The 22,972-nt window shown below is 40.6% G+C and overlaps 1 protein-coding gene across 6 annotated transcripts in view; it reads right to left on the bottom strand.

The window, feature by feature from the left end:
* asph (aspartate beta-hydroxylase) overlaps window positions 1–20,496 on the bottom strand; it is a 38,817-nt gene extending 18,321 nt beyond the window's left edge. Inside the window, exons 1-4 of one of the 6 annotated variants that reach the window (XM_030073967.1) lie at window positions 20,289–20,496; window positions 7,685–7,846; window positions 6,436–6,480; window positions 3,974–4,042 (exon numbers count right to left, since the gene is read on the bottom strand). In XM_030073967.1, the coding sequence (XP_029929827.1) occupies window positions 3,974–4,042; window positions 6,436–6,480; window positions 7,685–7,846; window positions 20,289–20,331 (319 nt within the window). In that variant the 5' untranslated portion in view covers window positions 20,332–20,496. Of the gene's footprint in view, window positions 1–3,973; window positions 4,043–6,435; window positions 6,481–7,684; window positions 7,847–10,016; window positions 10,149–13,426; window positions 13,519–20,288 lie in introns of those variants that run through there. The other 5 variants (XM_030073970.1, XM_030073969.1, XM_030073964.1 and 2 more) reach the window with 5 other exon arrangements.
* Between the last annotated feature and the right edge of the window lie 2,476 nt (window positions 20,497–22,972).

Raw genomic sequence — 22,972 nt, forward strand, 5'->3', positions numbered from 1 at the left:
TCTGTAGTCACTCAGGACTACCAAACAGAAGTATCACAGGCATGCTTCTACAATGAATTTATCTTAGGATCTCTCCTATAATAAGTTCAGCACATTCAGACCTATGTATGTAAACTATGTATTACACAACCAATAAATTAAAGACCTTCTATTTGACAACTACTTGAAGATTTTTGCTTTTATTACATTTAAAAAAGATGAGGATGGAGCAACTGTGATGAAAATGAGTATACACTCCAACTGAGCTAACAGATGGTATAAATCAACCAATACAATCAAACAACAAAATGAAGCTTAATGCCCTCAGAGTACACACGGGTCTGAAGGATGGAATGCACCAGTTTAGCTCAACAAAATACAAACTCCTGAATTAAGTCAATTATTCATGAATTAAAACTAAAAATCCAAGAAAGTTTACTACCAACGTGACTACAAATTATTGTCCAGGTTTACAGTGGAAATGCTTTAAGGGTCACTTTTTATGGCATGCAGCAGTAGGAGTACACAGACAGTAAGAGGATGGGACAACGAAGCAGTTGTCCAAGTGCAACTGATCATTGCATCTTTGAATTGTTTCTAGAGTCATTGGATCCTGCCAACAGGTCTGTGCACATAACGATTCATTAGTAACTTGTAGAAAAAAGAGATTGAGGTTCAAAAGAAGCTTTTTCAAACATGTTCCTGAGTGAAATGTCCTCATCTCAGCAAAGGAAATGACACTGTCAAAAATCCTTTGAGGTGTTTTTTCCTTTCTCTTCAGATATCTCCAACTAGGGACCGGTGACTCTATGTGTTGTCCCTCTACTCAAGAACGAGGCTCACTTGTCAAGTTTTAGGGTTTTTCCAGAGGTTAAGGGATGCTGTGTTAGCAGCCCCCTATCTAAAATGTTCAGTGCAGTGCAGTTTTTCCTCAAGAACTAAGTAGGTAAGGGTGGCTCACAAACCCTATAAGCCAAGTCTCCCGAATGACAGTGAAGAAAGTCCTAAGACACCAAAGTCCGCAAATGTAAGCAGATTAAAATACTGCAGGAAGTGCGTGGCTTCAAAAAGTGCCTTCAACACAACAGCTGGGGTTCAGAAAAAAAGTTGTTTAAAAATAGGCATTCCTTTAGAAAAGCTTAGAAAACAAGTGCATTAGTAGATTATTGGGCTGTTGCAGTTGGTGGGCACTAGCTATCATGTGGCTATTGGTTATGGAGACCAACTATGACAATCTTCTGCCCCTGATTCCCATCATCTTTTGCTCTTCGTCTGACCCCTCCCTCCTCTTCCTCCTCATCCTCCTCCCGCTCCTCCACGACACCTCCTGAAGAACCGTGCTCCTCCTCCAGGGGCTCCAGGGGGTTTATCATTCCATACAGGAAAGTGAAGAAGCTGTTAAGCCAATCAGAGCCGCTCTCCTCCACTTCTGCTAACCAATCCAGAACCTCGGATTCGCCCTGACCACCGCCCTCATTGGTCAGGCCTACTCAAACAAGAGGGAGGGACGGACGATGGATGGAGAAAATGAAGTGGAGGAGCAAGAGAAGGAGCAGGGAAAGTGAGGGGGCAAACAGTGAAGAAAATGGCAGAGAGGTAGGCAGAAGGGAAATTGAATCAAAGAAAAGGAGAAATGTGATGGAGGAATCAAAGATGGGGTTACGAGCAGAGAAGAGGGAGGGAAAGGAACAAGAGGAAAAGGTGGAGAAGTTTTAAGCATAGGTTAGGCAGCGAGGGAACTACTCAGGCTCTATATTAAGCAGTTGAAGTTACAATTAGACATAGGAGTGAGGTACAGAAATAGAGACAGAAATGGACAGAAGCTGAGTCTCCATCCAAATATTTTTTGAAAATTAATATGTATGCGTTAGAAAAGCTAAAAATGGCCAAATTCACAACAGTTTCTTAAAACATTCATGTTTTCATGCTTACTTTGAGAGGTTGTGGAGCTTTTAAATACAGAACTTCTATAATGAATTGCGATGGAAAGATCATTTGTTGAATACACTATGGCCTGAGCTTGGGAAGACTGGTTCATTGTATAGTTGTCCAAAAGGGGCTTTGGACTCAGACAGCTCTTGAAAGACTTCTACTGTTTGTTCTCAAGAATGTGTTTTTAGCCATTCAAGCAGTAGATTTATTTGCATCAACCCAGCTGACAGAATTACATGTAATTCACACTTGTTTTTTTGAGACATTTCAAAAATTAAGGGAAAAGTCACTTGACAGTTGGATGGAAACATAGCAAATGACAATCAGATACAGAGAGGAATAAAGATTAACAAGCACAGAGAGAGAGAGAGAGAGAATCCAAAGAGAAAGGACATGTAAAAACTACAGCCTTAAACCTAGACAGGAACATGCAGAGGGACCTTCTACAGGTCTATACAAAGCCATTACACCTACTGAGATTGTTGAGAAAACACACTCATATACATACAATAAGACAAAGAGGGTCATTACAAGAGGATCTAAATCAAGAGCAAGAGAACTACAGTGTACTGCCAGGATGGGAGCATGCAATGTGTAACCAGGAAGCAGCAGAGGTGGCAGTTCCCAAGCAGCCAGAGAGTTATAAGGCAAAACTTCTCAATGAGTAGAGAAACAAAAAAGCAAGGGAGGACTACAGAGACATGGAGAGACAGATACAGACTAAAGGGGTGCTGGGCAAACAGAACGCCGCCTCTGAAGAATGACTCCCTACTGTATTCCAGTCTTTATAGATGATGTAAAGCCTCAAAATAACATAGCAGAGCACTATAGTATTATATTTAAGAATGAGAAATCAGAGCAAAAGACTATCTTGTAATCCAAAAACATGATCTGAAAAATGCTTCTACTTTAAGCAAAATACATCAACTAGTGTGCAGATACTCATCATTTTTAATCTTCTAATATTTTGTAGCTCCTACAGCTAGTCTTCATATCTAATTTCTGTTGGAGTGCAGCCATTTGTGCCGTATGGCTGTGGTCCAACATGACAAGTCAAGTGTAGTGTACGCCATTTGTTTGAGAGTTGTAAACCTCAGAAAATAAACGTTGAATGGATCCTAATCCTGTATCAGAACCATGCAACATGCAGTGGATTTTACATGGGGAATTGCACTGCATTTAAGACAACTGAGAAGTAGAACTTTTCGGACCTCCAATCTAGAAAAAAAGCTTCCAGTTGTCATGAATGCTTTCAGATTCATATAGAGGAGAGATGCCCCAAAAACTCTACAGCAAGAAAATTATCAGGGATGTGATTGAAACCGACCGCCAAAATAATGAAAAACAGAACAATTCCACTGGAAGTAAATGTGGTGGTGTCACAACAAGTGGCAAAACAAGACTGGAGACAATTCATTTTCAGTCAATTCCAAGTTTTCAGTCGGAAAAGAAAATAAACTTAATGTAAACTACACCCAGCCCCAATCCTGAAAACCATCATCCTTAGACAACTTACCCACAACGTATAATTTTTTTAGGTCAGGACCTGATCTTAAAGAATTTCTAAACATGGGTCTCAACAAACAAATATTCTTGTTATAAAGGGATGGAGAAAAATAATAACTAATTTTGCGTTACAAACCATAGTTTAAGAATCAGTGAACATCACAAGAGGTCTTTAGGTGATCAAGTTTTTGGGGAGCTCAACTCTGTACTGTAGTTTTAATGGTGAACTGAAATGGTTGAAATTATCTCTCTGGTTAGATTCAACAACACAAGAGTCAGTCATGCAAAAGAAACCCACAGTACTGTTTGTTTTAACTGACATACACAAAACGTTATCAGTGACCCGCAGAAATCTCCAAATTGTTGTTTGTTTGTCTTTCTGATGAAAATGACATCAGACATTATCTCGTACACAAACCAATTGTTTCATGCATCAAGAAAGTTTGTAAATGCAATCTCCTTTTATTTAATTAATGAGGACTTCTAAAACTGAGCTTTCTGCAGGATACTGTCGGTAAAACACAGCATATAGGAACATTATAATAAATCAACTTGCCTAGCAGCACTTTTGCGTCCTCGACATCAAAATCACCATCGCCATCGGTATCGTATGCCACCAGTTTACCTATAGCAGGACAATGGGTAGACATAAAGGCTTTATGTTTTAACAGAAACCACAAGTAATCCTCTATTGTTCACTTTGGAGCTATAGCACATAAAACATAGAAAAGACATTAAGGAAATCCATCAAGTATTTGGGAGACTGACCTGCTGCCACAGACCACTACAAAACATACTTGTGTGAAGTGTTAGCATGAAGCCGTCCAACACTCAACATAGAGTATGCTATGAATTACTCATTATAATGTAAGCTAAAGTGTTATGGTGGGAGATGCCATCACTCAACACAATGTATGCTGAAATTTTAGCTTGGAGCATCAAGACAAAATCATAGTGCAAATGAGTGATTTTCATGTGTACGTTGTCATCACCTCACAGGCAAGCTGACGGGCCAGTCTCTCAAAAGCTTGGTGAACAGATCTTTTATCCAGCAGCTATTTGGTAAACAAAGGTGTTACAAATGATATTAATGAAGGTTCTGCGTTTCCAGTGATCCAACATGAACAGCAGCAGGACCCTGGCTCTGTTAGACCTACATGGAATAGAACCCTAATTAATGTCATTGGCAACACCTGGGTTTACCTGCCATTTCATGTCAAAATGGCTGCTGTGAGAATGGTGAACTGGTGGAATGTGGGGTAGAGTGGGACTATGTGGGGCATTATGGTGAATAGAATCACTAGCACTAATAAGACACACTGGGATATAGTGTTGAATATGAGATGAAGTTAGTTGTTTTAATTTTTTAGTTGTTTCATATGTTTGTACATTCCTATCACATCAACCTAAAACCAGCTTGTTGGCATGGCTAGCATTCATGGGCTAGTGAGGTCACAAGGTCCACAGGTTTGACAGGGACAAGATTATAATTCAAGATTGAACATATCTATTTGAGATTTCAACCATGAAGGAGAGCTGGATGCAATGTATCGGTGGTATTAACTAGAATATGACATTTTTGTAAGACCACCATTTACCCAAAGCAACCAGGAATATCTCAGGCTTTGGTTTTAATTCACACCATGTGGGTAATGTGGGATTAAGACGCAATAAATATAAAGGCTATTGTAGAAAATGACGTAGGAAGATCCTGTGAAATCATCCAATTATGCTAAAAAAATAATATTACCTTGTTTCTCCATGACTTCCCATATACTTCCTTGTGCTAGTTATTAAAAAATACAATTATAGGGAATTGTTTTGTGATAAACTGTCATTGTCAAATACTTGCTGAACATTTCCTGTGGTACTGTATATTACCTCAGTGATATTTAAATCTATATCTCGGTTGTAGTTAAGGGTTTTCAACATTATTTTCCCATTCAAAGTTGTTCTTATCTACTCTTTTTTGCCAACAAAGCTGACATTAATGTTCCTTAAACATATCTCAGAGTATTTTAAGAGTGTAGTATGGATTGATAGAGGAATTTTAACATTAGGATAATGTGGGGTGTGCATTTCTCTTCTCAGAATTATACTGGAAAGTGTATACAGTAGACTTTAAGTGGATGTTCTTTGCAGATTTCACAGTGGAATCATTGAGAAAATTGGATTTGATTAGCTACAAATTGGTATTTGCCACCTAAGGTTGTGTACCGAACCTTACTCTAACAAGATGTCAACAGACATCTACTAAACCCAATTTGTGTCCTAGGTTTAGGATGCTAGAATCAAAGCTGTTTAGTGGCTGCCTATCAGCTACAGAGTAATTGGCCCACAGAGGAAGGCAGATGGACATGAGGTTAGACAGATCACTGAAACAAGAGCCCTGGATCTAAAACAGCTGAGATGAGGAGGATTTGTCCATATTCAATACAGCAGATGGAAAACAAGATAAAATTTTGTTTTTTTCTTAAAAAGAGGGCATCATTTGTTCCAAGAAGCATGTTCTTCCTGCTCACATGACCTTCTTGACTTCTTACTGAGAGGATCAGTAGTATAAAGCTTTATACCAGCTTTCTGCTAATGTCTCAGTTCAGAATTTTTCTCCCCCCTCTTCGTTGGTGAATTTACAAGTCATCCATAACATATGTGACTTGGGGAATCACGTTTGTCTAATCATAAGGAAATGGGCTTAGTTTAAGAATAGAATAACCCTTCCTCCACACAGCTCAAGGGACATGCACAGTTAGAGAAAACAATGGACATTGTTTTCACCAAGAGACAGGCAAATAAGTTGGAAAAAGATTTGTGTGTACCAAACCACAAGCCACTTGTTTTTAATGAGATGAAATTAGCCTGATACCGCTTGGTTATTGAAATAGCTGAACTCTTTTAGATTCAGGGCTCTGAGAAGGGTGAGGAGCACATCCAGAAAGCACACAGCAATGATGGCAGTGATGAATAAGACTCTAACTTATTACTGGATCCAAGGGAGATATGCCTTGAGATCTTTACCTTGCAAGGCCTCAGACAGGTTAATTTGTAAGTCCTTAGCCTTGTCTGCATGCAAAGGACAAAACACATACATTGTAATTACAGAAAAATTAACAACAGAGAAACAGGTTCATAATACATACATGTATAATAGATTACTGAACAGAAGATTGTTCCAGATTATCGATTAGGATTGCTGATTAGTAAAAGAAGCATATTCTGATCTAACACAGACATGCACCTTACAACACATCTTACCAAAGCAGACAAATGCTTAAGTGACAGACTGAGTTGCAGTAAATACTACTAGCACAAACGACTGAAGCAGAAATTTCAGCAACAGATTGCATCTAGATTGTAGATGAGCCAGTCATTATTCATTGTTTACGAACAATAGCATTTTGTGTAATAACTGCACAAAACACTGATGTGGATTTACTTGTCAAGGTGATGACACTACAGAGTTATGACTGACTGGACTGTCAAGTCCCTGAAACAGTTAGCGGATGCACTATTTTAGGATTAGGCTTCAGTGTAGTTTTGCTTTGAATCAGCGTGACAAGCTGTGCAGCCATTTTCCTTCCCTTTTATTTTAATTCAGTTGGGAACAGAAAAATGAACTGAGCAAAGCGACAATTAGTAAAGCAAATACTGCATCCCTGACATACAAATCCAATATGTCCAAATAAATCCAAAAAATGCTGACTCCTGTCAGGTTGGTACTAAGTGCTGACCACTGATCTGTGTTCAGGGTTAGTGTAGTCCTGAATCAGGGATAAAGTTAAGTTCAGGGACAGATGGCATCTATGTGTATTGGTGTAAATACTCTGGGACAGATGGTAAACGAGGTGCTGAAGAGTAAAATGCCGCTGCTACCTCATCTTACACCCAACGCATCAACTAGCAACGGCTAGAAAGAAAAAACTATATTTAGCTACTCCTGGAGGCTGATGGATATTTTATAAAGCTACTTAGAGCAATGAATAAAACTTATTGGTGCAGAAAATGATTTCATTAATATTTTATATTATTATTTTAGCAAACCACCTCAGGGGTTATAACAGGTTATCTTCTAGAAGATCCATTCAGTCTTTGTCATGTTGTCCTGAATAGGATTTCTGCTGAAATATATTCTTCCCAAAAAACAAAAACAACAACACACGTATCCATTATACCGAACAATATCTACTGTCATGACAATATTGATATAATTTTGATTAGCACCCTGACCAAGTGTGTGCTTTTTTCCAGTTGTGCATTGTGTACTCACCAATGACTCCCTGGTAGTCGACCAGGTCGAAGTAGACCACAGCAACGGATGTCCAGACGCCCAGCAGGGCAAGGACCATGAACCAGGTGAAGAAGCTGCTGCCCCCCGACCCAGAGTCCGCCTTCTTCCCATTCTTATTGGCTACCTGGGCTTTGGCACCATCTGACAGACAGAAACAAATTTTTGTTTAATTGTGGACAGGTGTCTTCAGTTTGTTTTTTTTTACCCTTTATTCACATTAAGGCACTTTCTCATGCACACTGTGCATTATGTTGCATAGCCAGAACAAAGTGGTTAAAGATGGAGGAAGTTGTTAGATTTCATTCCTAATTTATAGGGGTGATCTGGTATCTTAAACTGCAAGCTGGAGTTGGGCAAGATCAAAACCACTTCAAACTTGCACTCATCTCTGTGGTGAAGGATCTGAGACTAGCACCCGACCACCAGCCAAATGTGGGTAGTTTATGTCAGTGACAGGTAAACAGAACCGGTTTCCAGCTTCATTTCATGTAGAAATGTTATAGACCTTGATTCACAGCAGCCGCTCTGACATGGAAAAAGCAGGGCACAAACAGATGTTATGTGATGACAATAATTGAGTTTCTGTTTCCATTGAGCCAGGACGCACAACACTAGGACCTTGGCTCTGTTAGACATGTACGTAACAGAACTAACTACCTTACTGATAAGAAAATGTTATAATTATTATTATTTGTTCATGTAATTGCAATATGGAATACATTTAGCTAAAATACGAAGATTTAAATGTTGTACAAAGCATGTTCATGTTTTTCTGCGTTGGTTATTTTTTGACCCTGGTGAACATCTAGAAAAGATGTTTTGGCTCTGTAGTTCATTTCAAAATTATTATACATAAAATACTGCCAAGTAATAAGCACTCGTTTTGCATCCCAATATCAAACAGTGACCATCCCAATTGGCCTTTAAAAGTCAGACCAGCTCTTTGCTTACTGAACACCAAGAGGTGACACAGAATTGATGTCTTGCATCCAAACTAGTTTTGATGGCAAGAGGCAAACTAGTTTGGGCAAAATCTGGACAGACTTGTGTTCATCTATCTTTACCTATCCATCAAACTTAGCTGTGAGGAAAAAAGAAGCAGTGGAAAAAGAAAGAAAATAAACCACGGGTAAAAGAGCAATGGGTGAGAAGTTATTCTGGGTGCTGATGACACCTCACAGTGCATTGTGGGTAGAAATAGTGACTGAGAGAATGAACAGGTGCTGGAGAAGTCCGCTAATGCTGCTAGGTCAAAGTGACTGTCTCTCTCACACCCACACGCATAGCCTGTATGCTTGATGTAGAAATAACCCAATTCTGATAGTATTCTCATGTTGTAATAGCAAATCCATTCACAACGCACAACTAAGATTTAAGAAGAATTAAGATCAAAATTTGCTTCTATTCAAATCCTTCATTAGAAACACAGTTTGCCAGTTTTTAAATTCAAATAAGTGGAAACTTCACAACCCAGCACCCAGTCGAAAAACAGAATGGGACTCCAAGTGAGCTCTCAGTGCCTTGTGATTGTACTTCCTCAGCCAAATCTTACTTCTTGATGTGCTGTGTGACTACAGATGTAATCAAATCTATAACCAAAAGCTACAACTGAATTCAGCAAGGTCTCAACTTCCCTGTAATTCTTGATGAAAAATGGTCAGCTTTTGACAGTTAAATCTCTAAATCAAGAAAACAAAGACTTCCAGAAGAAACTAGAAATGAGTTGCTGCTGAGTGACAATATCTGACATGTGTTTATTAAAGCAGATACAATGAAATTGTCTGGAATATTACATTAACCTTGTTCCAGATTAATCCAAGAGTGGACATGCATGTGGATCAAACCTGCTGTGGCCTCCTGAGGTGCAAACATAGCACATAAAATGTAAGAAAATAAACTGGAGATGACTGACAGTCACACTGTATAATACTCCATAATTTTGTAACATTTTCCTTACTCTCAAGCTCTGCTTTAGACATGCCTGAATGTCAAGCAGCTTCTAATACTACTGTCAGAGTTCATATTTGCACCAAAATGAATCTTAATCCTGCCATTACAGGTGGAAGCATCTAAGATATTTTAATACTTTAAGGCCTTAGATGACCGAATACCTCCAGATATGCTGTTTGTAGAATTCTCCCAACCAGTAGGTAAGATGGCTAGGCCTGCCTTTGATCGTGCTAGATCAATGTTTTGTTTGACTTAAGGCCCCAACTTGTCCTCTTATAACAACAAGACACACCTGACACAATGACCTCCAAACTATCTTGCCCTTCTCCAGCAGGTGCCCCTTAAACTGAGTTATCCTCACCTTCAGTTTCTGTGCCAATCACCTTTGCAATCGGTGTGACGACAGGAGGGGACGTGGATTCAACCAGGGTCGCTGGATCGCCCATTCCTGCCACCTGACGGCCCAGCTTAGCGACTAACCGACCGGTTAGCTGACCACAAGAACACTGTTCAGTTCCAACCAATGGAAAGTGCAGCCCTGCCTCCCTGCCTCTGCCCGTCCTCTATCCTCCTGCCCTCCCCTCTCTCTCTATCGCTCGCTGATCTTTCTGTTGCTCTGGTGTGTGTGTGTGTCAGTTACCCTTTCACTCAGGTTCTCTGTCTGAGCCTGATATGGCTCTAGAGGTCCAATGAGAGCTATTTATAGTGCTGTTAGACCAGCTGGCCCTGACGCTAAGAGAGAGGGAGGACAAGACAGCAACAACAGTGCCAAGCTGACAGGGCACTGCCAGTTTCAAAGAGGAACGTCTGCTTTCCTCTTGCAGATCTGCAGAATTTTAAAAGTTCTTATCTGTTACATTTTCATATAAATAAATTTCCAATTTGCTGCTGTCTATCTGGTTAACAGTGATTCAGTTCATGAAAGTTGTTACATTTACAGTTGTAAACCCTCAGATTCTGGAAGGCCTCTACTGGCACAAACACTCTGCTAGACAGGAAGTGATTTACGTTCCCATTTTGTTTGGGATAAACTGAAGACTGGCTGAACAAACGAAAAAAGAGAAACTCAAACTCAACAGAAACAAGAACAAGACATCACAGTGCTGGACATACTCACTGACAGGAGATCTCTGAGAAGTGCAGAAACACCACAGCAATGAGGAAAAACAAACAAGCAACCACTTTCAAGTTTGAAATGTCTCCTAAAGCCTTAGCTAACCCTAACCCTAACCCAGTCAACAGCAGGATGACAAATTTCCATAATGGCCTGTAGGTAAGCTGCACTGTATTCTGGGCTCCTCAGATGCACCCTCTACAGGACGGATAGCCCTCTGTTTTAACAGCCTGACAGTTTAGTTATGTCAGACATTTTTATGACCCGTTCTTTAGCCTGAGGCATTCACCATCACGAAGCCCTGCTGACTAATACAGCAGGAGAGAGGGGGAGTGAGTGTGTGAGGTGGGAGGGAAAGCATTCAAGAGCCTGTGCAAAAGTTTTGGTGTTTTATGCACAACTCCTGTTCCTCCTCCTGTGCACACATGCACAATTATTGGAATCCACTCTGTGATGGATAGAATGTTAGAAATTGCTATTCAACTAGAAGTATAGTTATTTTGCTGATATCTTCAGCACCAATGACTCAATAAATACTGTCCAAGTGTTGTGATTTCTGGCTGACACAACAGAAAAATGATAGCCTACACCTCTCTTTTGTCAAAATGTGATTTTATTGTTTTTGTTACAGGGTCTTATAATTTGAGGATCTGTGAAGTTTAGAGCTTTCACCGTAGTGAGAATATGCTTTGATGAGCCTGGCTCTGAGGCTGAGAGTTTTGGGATACAGAATGAAAAAGTTTAAGAATCCCAAGATGTGAAGGTGTGGACTTTTAAAAATTGTAGTAGTTACAGACAATCAGGCCTTTCTTTGGCATTCAATAGAACAAATTACATGTGTGATAAAACTCTATGGATGGAAACTCAAAGTCATGTCTGATAATTGTTGGAGCATAACATGAAAAACTCCAAGGATCTTAAAACATTACATCAAAATTTGCGTTGGGCTGATATTACAGACTAGACCCGTAATGCAGACTTTTACCACTAGGTGTTGCATGTGACCCGGTCGCCCTTGAGAGTAAGCGCTGAATAGAGCGTAGTAAGAGGGGACCCCTATGAACTGCAAACGCTTCTTACTGATTATAACGCAATAGATTCACAGTTTTGCTAGCTTTGGGACACATTAGCGCTCGGCCTACCATAGCAACTCTGACATGAACCAGCAATGTCACTTCCCCTGGGGATGTTTACAATTCAAAGGTTACCTACAGGACCTGTTCTTAACGTAACCGAGGTGGTACACAGGTGAATTATTTTGTGTCTTTGTGCCGATTTTATTGTGGCTTGAGCTGTGGTGAGTCTTTCAAAATGTTCACCAGGCAATGCTTCTGTGTGGTTGAGGTGGCTCTGGAAAGATTTATTTGTTCACAAGTCTATGGAGCATTGAACAGGCTGGACTGACGTCTCAATCAGGGAGGACATCTGCTCTGAGACTGCTTTGCTGTCTTTCCAGCTCCACGATCAGTTGATCCGAGTACCAAGGCAATACAAGAATGATTTAGCACTGATGGTACAGGTTGCTGACATAGGCTACTTGTTGGTTAGCCAGAACGTCTACCAAATGCCGGTTCAGTCGGTTTGCATAAAATTAAACCTGTTTAAGGTCGCACAGTGGACTGAGGGGGAAAAAAAATCAAACCCACAAACACAGAAACCAACTCTACTCAAAATATGCAGCATTACAAGTTTCCAGTGATCCCCTATAGACCTCTTCGACCCTGGTTCTATCAGTGGGTTTGCCGTTGTGCAGGTGAGCTTTTTTCAAACCCACAGACCCTTATTTAAAATTCCAGTGGAGATCCAAAGGAATCCAGAGATCCCAAATTACAGGGAAATATGTATACAATGATGCACAAGACATCTAGATATTTTCTATTTGATGTAATGCCACATGACTCTTGGCTTTGAATATTTCACACAGTGTAAGTGTGGCATAGCCTCAAAACAAAGTGTTGTGACCAGCAGATACAGAATATCACTGTTGTACAATTATGGAAAAAGTGTTTTTTCTAACTTTGAAACAACTCTGACAGAAATTTAATGCTTATGGGGTTAACAAAAAAGTACTTGCTATACCACGTGATTTTGCTACAAGGACAGCTGCAGGGATGAACATACAGCCGTAGGGAGTGGTGACAAAACCTGTATGGTGGGCATATATTTTCAAATTGGAACTTGTAATATTTGAAATACTGAACTAGACAACAAACAGGACGAACAGCACTGACAGCACCAGAAACAAAGTGGTGTTCTTCTCACTCTCTTTGTAATACATTTTACTAGGGATTCCAACTCTAAAATTTTTGCAAACTGTATATTTAACTCAGCAAAGAAAGTATGACCACATTATATAAAAACTGGATTGGCTAGTTCATCTTGGTCAGCTAAACAATCAAACAAGAAAACTGCTTTAAGAAGTAACTCTGGTTCTGTGCTCAATAGTGATGGACCCGAAAAGCAAAACACACCCATGCAATGACGGTCCCTGGTATAAAATCATCACTTTGCTCAAAATATCATGGATAAAGTGTACGCAAGCCAGCTAATGTAGGTGTGTCTCACTCTCACCACAATCTAAAATTGCCGTCCGATCCCTCCTCCACAACAGGCACACACTTGCGCACAAACATAAAAAAAAGCATGCAATCATGTACCGTTTAGTTCCCGTGTGTACTCCATGCTTGTACCACCGTGGCTGTTGATTCACACACGCGCACACACACCCTCTCTCTCTCTTCTTTCTCTAAATAAATGGAAACTCTTCGCTTTGTCTCCTCTCTTGGAGGCTCAGTACATATTGTTCAGTATGAACTGCTCCTCTTAGAATTATGTAAGGGCTGCTGTGGACCGCCTTCTTCTTTGACACACTCAAACGAACTCTTTTTCCCTCTGGCTGTTCTCTCTCTCTCTCTCACACTCACACACACACACACACACACACACACACACACGTTCTTATACCTGTGAGGACATTCCACTAACTTGCATTCATTCTCTAACCTTTGACACGACCCATGACCCCTGACCTTCATCCAACTTTAAAATGGCCACTTTTCAAAAACGAGAACCAGCAAAATGTCTTCATTTTAGAAGAATTTCTTCATGTGGCAAACACACACCCCCCTCTGGACCCATCTTGAATTGAGTATGTCTTGACCTCGACTGTCACAGCAAATGTAAGAATCTTGTACTCCCTTGTGCAACATTTTTGGCTCAGTGATTAATTGAATGTGTAATGAGGTTAATAAGGGTATTTCACCACCAAGTGTACTCATAAATCACATCCAGGTTAACTACAACGTACGACCCAACTCTCTACCAAAGTTCAGTTTTAAGTGACTAGGGTGACTAAATTTCTTTTCTAAAAAAATGGTGAACTTAAGGACTCTCAATTAGTGGATGGAGTACACTTTCCTCTGTTGCAACTCCACTTTGTACATTGAGCCAATAAAGACAGGCATATTTCATATATAACCTTGTCTAGTGCCACTTTGCATATATTTGAATATGAAGCAGAAAAAAAAACATTGCACCTCATTTTACTGATCCCTGAGGGAAGCAAATGTAAAAACCAAAAAACAGGGCTAGACCATGATAGCACATGCTTTCATTGAGAGAGAATTTGACTTTCAAAGCTACTGTTTTTGAAAATATCCACAAAACTGCAAGAGAAATTTGTGAAAATTTGAAATGGCAAGTTAGTTCCTAGTCCACTTTACTTCTACAAACCTCAGGCATGCTATCTTCATGAAAAGATGGCACTTCAAATGCTTCACTGTTCCAGATCAAATCATCCTCAAATGATAATTTTCCTGTACTCCCTTCAGCCATCAACCATGTTACAATGACGGTTCCCACCACGGCCCTGACATCGCAATCCATGACTTTCCACTTCCAAGTCAGAGTACTGCTATGATCTGAAACGTCCTTCCCTCCTAATATTTGAATGCTTCTTCTTTAAAGGGACAACCAGTCTGGTTTCCACTCCAGTTGTGCTGGAAACCATCAAAATAATGCAATGAATGTGTGCACGAAATGTGAAACATATTCCACTATATTTGTACAAAATAGCCTGTTATTCTCTGTCTTCAGACAATTCATGTCCAGACTTTATCTGTCTCCTCTCTAAATTCAATAATATTCCATTGATTCCATGAGGATCCTGTAGCAAGCAGGACGTCAGTCCCATTGGCATAAGTCCCTAGATCTATGCATTGTGATGGTATGCAGGATATTCTTTGTTGGAGAATGTGATCACAGGAATACAAGGCACAAAACAAATGCCATGCCAGGCCCTTCATAAAGTTTGGCATTAGCTGGAGCTGTTTGTCGAGCTATTGTGCTGCTTACATGCCAACAACATTAGGCCCACTCCCATCCAAAACAAGCTGCTCAAACACAGCACACACAGCTAGTTTAATTCTTTACACAGCCGTCAGCTAAATTCCTGTGTGCAGAAGATTGAGTCTGATACTTGAAACTGTGAAACTATGCCTTTAAATTAGTGCAGCTTGTCAGTATACTGCTGCAACAGCTACTGCTATTACCCAGCAAAGTTCACCACAAAAAGTTATTCCTCTAATCTCAGGATGGTAAGATTTTGATTTAAGAACCGATAGTGTTATGTGGCACTAAGCCCAAACTCAGTCCCACAAGCACACACCATGGCAATGTCATGCATGGTTATAATGCTGGCATTTATGGCAACAAAATTTAGTTTGTACACAGCACACAGTCTTCAAAAACAAAACACTACAGTGCAGGACCCGGTAACACACAGTATCAGCTTGGCGCAGACAACGCTGTTACCACTTCAATCCTGAGGCTTTAGCAGAGGAGGAGGAGGAGGAGGAGGAAGAGGAGGCCTGGGGGCTGAAACAACACATAAAGTAGAGAAGTAAGAAAAGGACAGAATGAGAAAATTCAAAGTAAACGCGAGAATGGACAACATTTGGAGCCAGTGTGGAAGGATAAAACCTCTAATGTCTGTAGTATAGAAAATTATTAGGAACACAAGAGGGATAAGATTGCAGGCAGGAGGGAATAAAAAAATTCCCTTCTAAATTGGATTGCAAAGCCACCTGTCCATAAAACACTGGCAGAAAATGTTTTGAAAACAAATCAATAATACAGGACTATGCACTGAGTAGAGAGCAAATACACTGACGATAAACCTGCCAAACAGTGACATCTGCTGAAAAACAAAAAAGATAAACCCCTTCATGAGCAATGACAGCAAGTGATGTCAACAAAAGAACAATGAGGCTAGAGAAAGTTAAAAATCTTTATCAGTGACTTAATGTTGACACTTTAGTTGTAACTCATTACTGACACCTTCTAAATAACTTCAGTTATCAATACCTCACCAAAGATCTATGATTCAATCAAACATGTTGTGATCAGTACAATCTTTTGGAGGACACTTCACACAAAATGGCTTTTGAATTAGTGACCAATTTGTGATAAGCGCTCTCTAGATGAGTCACCCAATTAGAGACTGATTTGACTACTGAACATTTCCTACTGGCGTTTCAATGTTTTAGTAGCACGCAGAGGACTTTGTAACACAATATATTCCAACATGTTCAAACATGACATGTAATTCAGTGTTTAAAGTCCCACTTTATGCTCAAACATGAGGGCCAAGATCAATATTTGATAAGCCAACATTGGATGTTTGATCACATAATCTAACTCAAATAAATACAGACAAGGCACGCAGGCCAACATTTCTCTGCTTCTTGTTCCTTCAGTGGGTCATTTTGGAGCAAGTATGCCGAAGCATTAACATTCATCGCAACAAACCAATTACTGGAAAACGTGCCAATCAGAAGTCAAACACTAACTTTGCAGACACTGACTACTGGTTGCAGAAACCGAAAATATGGTTGCCATTTTCAGTCACCTTATATTAAGTAATTAAGATACAATGCAGTTATATGTCAGTTTAATAATGACCTTATTCAGCTGTATTACAATAACCTAGCAACATTCTTATAGCTTTTTATCTGATACTTTACAGAATTTGTAAAATGCAGCCACAGCTGGCAAAACTGATGAGGACTAATAGAAGCTAATTTGTATGTTATTTTGAAGCTGCACTGTCCGCTATGAGCCTGTCAGTCACCTACTTGGCCGCACTTTTCATTCCTCATACCGATGCAACAGGGACTGTATTTACAATACACTGTCCTCAAATAGACTCAGCGACTGAAAGAAAACTAAGGTAGTTGCTTTGAGAAATCAAACATTAGACCACAAGAGGCCTGATTTCACATGAAAAATTCTTCAAAATCGATTTAAACAGTAGGTTCTAATTAATAACATGCATTATCTTGTCATTCCATGTACAGAAAGTGCACAATAAGCCTCCAAAATGATCCTACACACATTCAGGCCTGACATAAGTATGACCTCATCACCCATGCAATCTGGAGAATGAGCATATGTTCATTCTGCAAATCTCCCTTCCTTCATAAAGCAGATCTATAGTGACAGCTCACTGTTTGGTAATCAGTAGTGTTGAGTGAGATAACTCTGGTGTTTGGGTACTATGGTACGCGCTTGTGCCACCCTGAGTCCAGTTTATGACCCAGATTCCATGCCACCTTCTCCACTAGACAGGGCCTAAATAAATTACTATCAGAACAAATACCTATATGTCAGAAGAGACTCCTTAGTCCAGAGGAGTTAAACCTAATTTCCCTCTACTGAAATATATTGAATATACTGTGATAATATATTTCATGTTGCAATACTGGACACCAAGAACAAAATTTTCATTACACCCCATCCTGTTGAAATTACTGCGTACCAATTTGTGTCTCAATATGCTCATTCTGCTTATGAACTGGTGCCTTAGCTCTAACTATTGGGACTTGGCTCATATGGACAAAATCTAATATCACAATATTATTTACTGAATATCTTGATAATGTGAAGATATTATAGGGATGGATATTGGTGCTTTCACAAAATGTTTACACACAGTTGATTTGTGACAACCAGTCATTAGTAACGTGGATATGAGGAGTATGCAGGTAGAGACGAATAACAGAAATCTGCATCCCTTTACTGTGATCCAGCCAAAACAACAACAAAAAAGGCAACACAACTGTCATATCATGATATCCAGAATCCCGGAAGATATCTAGTCTTAACATATTGATATAATACTGATAAATATTACTCAGTCCTACTAACTATTGAAACGTTTTTCCAGCTATTAAGCTAATATTGTTATTTCTGAATAAATTCAAAGTATAATAAAATACTCTTTTGAACATGTAACTGACTTTTTTTTTATGGTTGTTTGCCTTATCACCTAGTGGAGTGAGTGGGTAATAAGGTAATAGTTCACCCACTGTCGTGCAGCGTTGCATCACTGGTCACACCTTTTGTTATGCATACTGGACAGATAAGGCATTAGCCAACACAGGGAAACAGTATATAAGCCTGAACAACACACATGCATTGGCCACTTAGGGGGCGGGGTTGAGAGAGGAACCCTAAAAATCTGAACATTTTGTTCCCTGGACCTTTACTGCCATCAGAGCGCAGTGCCTCCTACACTTAAATCCATCCAGTAGCTTCTAGATTTATTTACAATCAATGGAAGTTACAAAAAGTCTGTGTGCGTGTTTTAATATCGCTGTTATTTCTTTTGTCAGTTCTCTCACTCTCAACACTGTCATTTGAAAAGGCATAGCTAACAACGCGCGTATTTCGCTATAATATTTTTTTTTTTTTTTTTTTTAAATCAGAACTGAATTCAGCAAATTGTGATATTTTATCTAGACCCGTAGACCTTATAGTGTATGTAAATCTGTTATTGCATCACTACATTCCTACAGGGACGTGCAGTCCTGCGATCCCCGTATGGTATCTCTCTAAAATTTACTATAGGATGACTATAGTTCTTTTCCGTAAGGGAAGGGGAGGAGAGTACCCTGTACAGTCGATAGAGGACACAAAGTACCCAACGCTGTTCCAAACTCTCCTTTCATTTATTTACCATCATAACAGGGCTCCTTCTTCGTCTCCTCACAGCCACGTGTCAGCACGGGGGTGGAGTGAGGGGGATTCACACATCTACACAGCTGAGATCAGCTTCACATAGATCACTGGCAAGGTGTAAGTGATCGTGAATTTTTAAAAAACAAAACAAAACGTGGGGCGTATGGGGAATCAACGCCGAGAAAGTGCCCATGCTGTAAATTGATCTTCTACAACGTATTGCTGTATCGCTGTATTGATCTAATCACTGCACCCGTCGGCCAGGTGCCTGCTCTGAGCCCAGTTTTCTTTATGTATGTAAAGGTGCGTTTATCATTTTAAGCTCCAAACTGCGCCCTGCGGTATGATCAGAGGAGGGATGGGGAGAACTGCACCCTGAAGTCCATTCAATCTTCTGGCACGAGGTTTCGGCGCCTCAAACTCAGCCAAACTTTTAGCGCTGGTTCATACGGAAGAATATGACGGGATTCAGAAAAGTGCAGTTTTTGATTAAAACTGGTGTTACTTTGTGCCGAATTGAATGGCAATATGAGCTTCTTAAAGTCATCCAGACCTGATTTCGGTTGGAACGTACATTCACCGAGCAGCAGGGAAACATTAAAATTCCAGACTTTTAAATAAACTTCAGCCACAGCTGGTTAAGTATGGGGTACAGCCAGAAGTTGGGGTGCGGTATAGAGTAAGTACTGAAGTCGACCCCCAAGAGCCACGTGTAACCCCACCCACAGCCTCTCTCTCTATTGACACGTGAGCATTTGGCAAAGTGAGTAGAGCCAGAGAATTTGGGGGTGGGGTGCTGCTACGCGCCCCAGGGTGCATGTTAGCCAGGCTGGGCTGCTCTGTGTGAAGCGTAAAACGCTGACAATGGACGGGCCTACATCGGCGGCTAAGCTCCTGGGAGTTACAGCACTGCGTGCGTTGCTCAAACCCGCGCGTGAGAAGCCTCTCGTGCGTGCTGATACAGACCCAGGGCCGCGCGCGCTCCACGGCTGGAGTCGCCAGGGGCAACCAGCCTGGACACTGGAAGAAACGGATGTGTGCATCAACTGCGGTGGCAGCTCTCAAAGTTAAAGAGTGTCGGGCGGCCTTGAAAACACTGCATTAGGCTACAAACGGTGAGATTATGTAGCACTGGCTGTTTGGAAAAGGAAAATAATGCTGAAAACCGAGGCGAAGGCTAGCCAAGTCATACTGATACTGGACGCACTGTGAGGAAAAAACAATAGTATACCAGGTCGTCTTTAATGCAACAGAAATTAAACTATACTCACAGAAAAATCCTCTACAAATCCAACTAAGGCACACACACTAACCCTGGCTTGGTGTTTACCAGCCAACACATCGACACCATTTTCTAAAGCTAAGCAGGCTTGCTAGCAAAGGCTTGACGCCCGATTAACTTTGAAAGGAAAGGCCTCGCTTGCTGATAGTGAACGCATCATCCACACCGCAGCAATGTAGGACAGAATTAAAAAAACAACAACAAAAACAGCAACGCACCTTTGGCCTTGACGTGTACTTTCGCGTTTTTCCTGGGAGCCATGGTGCGTCTCTGGCTGCAGGGCTTGTTGACTGCTGCGAGGTGAGTAGAAAGGGGACAGAAGTGGCCTGGAATCTCTATTTGTAGCAGTGAAAAATCAAAATCTCTCCTCCTGCCTCACAGAACTCACAGCTATAGCAACCCCATCCACTTTTTGACTGACAGCGCTCTAAACCAATAGGAAACTTACTTAGCGGGGATGGGCGGGAACAGGTGAAATGCAGACCAATGGAATTCGAGAGGCGTTTGGCTTATTCAATCGTGTGGATAGCCTTATCTTAGCCCCGCCCCTCCGCCCCTTTCCCTCTCTGTTCTCTGGAACGTGGCAAGATGGTTGATTCCCTGGCATCGCGTTGTTTCCCTGAGGCAAAGTGGCATAGTCTGAACTCGTCTCAATACTTCAGACTCACAGACTCAGGATAACCCTCAACTTTACCATTAACGAGTAAAAATACGCATAATTTTAAAAAGAAGCGACATTTATTTTTTCCCTGATACATTAAAAACACAGGAGATTCCAAATGTTACAGAGAGCGAAAGGCCTAACATCGCGAGATGTTGGAAAGTGTTTTTACATTGGGACTGTAATAGCTCGGGTCTATTACATAAGACAGTAATCTCTGTGCCGTTTAAACTCGCCTTAAAGCTGCTCTAAAATCATTGTGCATTTGATTGCGAAAGCGGTTTTGATATCCAGGGCTTGGTTTCTCTGATCCGTGCCAAAGCGCAGAGCTTGGCAAACATTAACCTGCGTCCTGAACACAGCAGCATCACTGGTGTAATGCACAATAGACTGTGCTGCGTTCAAGTCCTACGGGAATAACTGGAAGATCGACTGGACGGTTAAAAACAAATACTAGGAAGTGTTCCTACTTGTTCGAAGCTGAAGAGATGTCATTGAAATTGTCTCTGAATTTTGGTTCTTCTGTCCAGTGTTGCGCATTCGTCACACATGTACTTGGTGCTGCATCTGAGTTTGTTTTACAGGAAATTAAACTTTAAGTTTGTTCGTTTTACACCATTAATTACTTAACACTTTATTGTATTTTCTTGTTTTGGGACATCAGAATTTAGGGAGTTAGTGAAATTAGAGTCCATCCTATCTTGAATTCCACAGTAGTATTCCCCACAAGACTGCTGAAGAGAGCAGTGTTTTCATTTTGAATTAGCTCATAGCGTCTACCATAGTCCGTGAACATATCACCATCGGCCGTCTGCATGCCTGCGCACTGGGCCGTGCAGCAACCAGCCAGCAACTTCACAGCAGGCTCACTGGCAGCCACCACGCTGGCCTAAAGATGATGCAAAAGCACGCAGCCTCCAACAGTGTCTCTTTAGGTGTTATGTCCCCTTTTTCTGCCACCCGAGCACACATACATGCAGAAAAGAAATTGCTTTTGTCAGCAGTAGCTCAAAACACAGAAATGAATTTAACAAAAAACGATTTTGGTTGTATTCCTGCTGACAAGCTGAGCGTGCAAAGTCTGGAGGCAGCAGCAAAAGCCTTCAGTGTGAGTAGACTCTCTCCTAGTGGGAAGGATTTCTGACCCTCCCCCACGCTGCACTCCGTGCTGCTCAGCAGGGGAGGATGTAATGCTTTGAGCCACATCATCCTTACAGTGTTAGGTCAGAGTACACTGCACCGGACTGGACTGGCACGCAGACACTCACAGACTTTTTTGTGTAGCCCTAATAGATGGGCTCATTATTGAGGTTCATCATATTTAGAATGGAAATGCCTGATTACCTGTCTTTTGTGTGATTCTCATCATAGCTCATCAACAGGCTGCTGCAGCTGAATAAAAACTTTGACAAATGATTTGTGATTGGATTAAGCAGCTTACATGCATGTGAGTTGGTCCACATGGGCTTTTGTAAGCGAAACATCGCTGATAAACAAGGAGCCAAGTGTGCACTGAGTCTAAGAACCTTGTGGTGTGAAACTTTTTAATAAAACAATGACTTTTGTTGCAGGCATTTTTAGTTGTTAGGTTCCAAAATGGCAACATTTTCATGTGACTGGATCACTTGGGAAAATTAAATTTACTAACATTAGGCTTTAGGGTGAAATTAAATTTCCGGCCCACTGGCAGTTTTGAGGTTCCTAGACATATCATATCAAGGATCTGCTACCAGTCCACACAGAACTAGAGCCAGGCTGTGTGGGCTGGGTGCTAAAATATGGAAATAAAGGAGTGAGGTCATTTGGTGTCAAGAGAACCTTTTGGCTGCTTTCAGCTAAATGTGAGACACAACTAACATATTTGATTTTCAACTAACATCTAGGTGATGACCCGACTGAGTTAACTATCAGCACCTCTGAGGGCTCTGGATTTAAAGGGATAGTTCACCCATTTTGCAAACTGGAATCTGTTGTCTGAGCTACTATGCTATAACTATTGATTTGCTCTTGCTTTAGCCACTAAAACCAGGGTAAATTAATAAAAAAAAAAAAAAAAAAAAAAAAAAAAGCAATCTCAACTCGAATTATAAGGCTTTTTTTCTACTCATTTTGCCACTATCTCCATTACTCTTCTTTTTTTCTTTCTTTTCTGGGATGAACAAATTATGGCCTACATACAAAACCTACATACAAACATACATATATGTATATATATATATATATATATATGTGTGTGTGTGT

Source organism: Myripristis murdjan, chromosome 17, assembly GCF_902150065.1.
Source record: "Myripristis murdjan chromosome 17, fMyrMur1.1, whole genome shotgun sequence".
NCBI classification, from domain to species: Eukaryota; Metazoa; Chordata; class Actinopteri; order Holocentriformes; family Holocentridae; genus Myripristis; species Myripristis murdjan.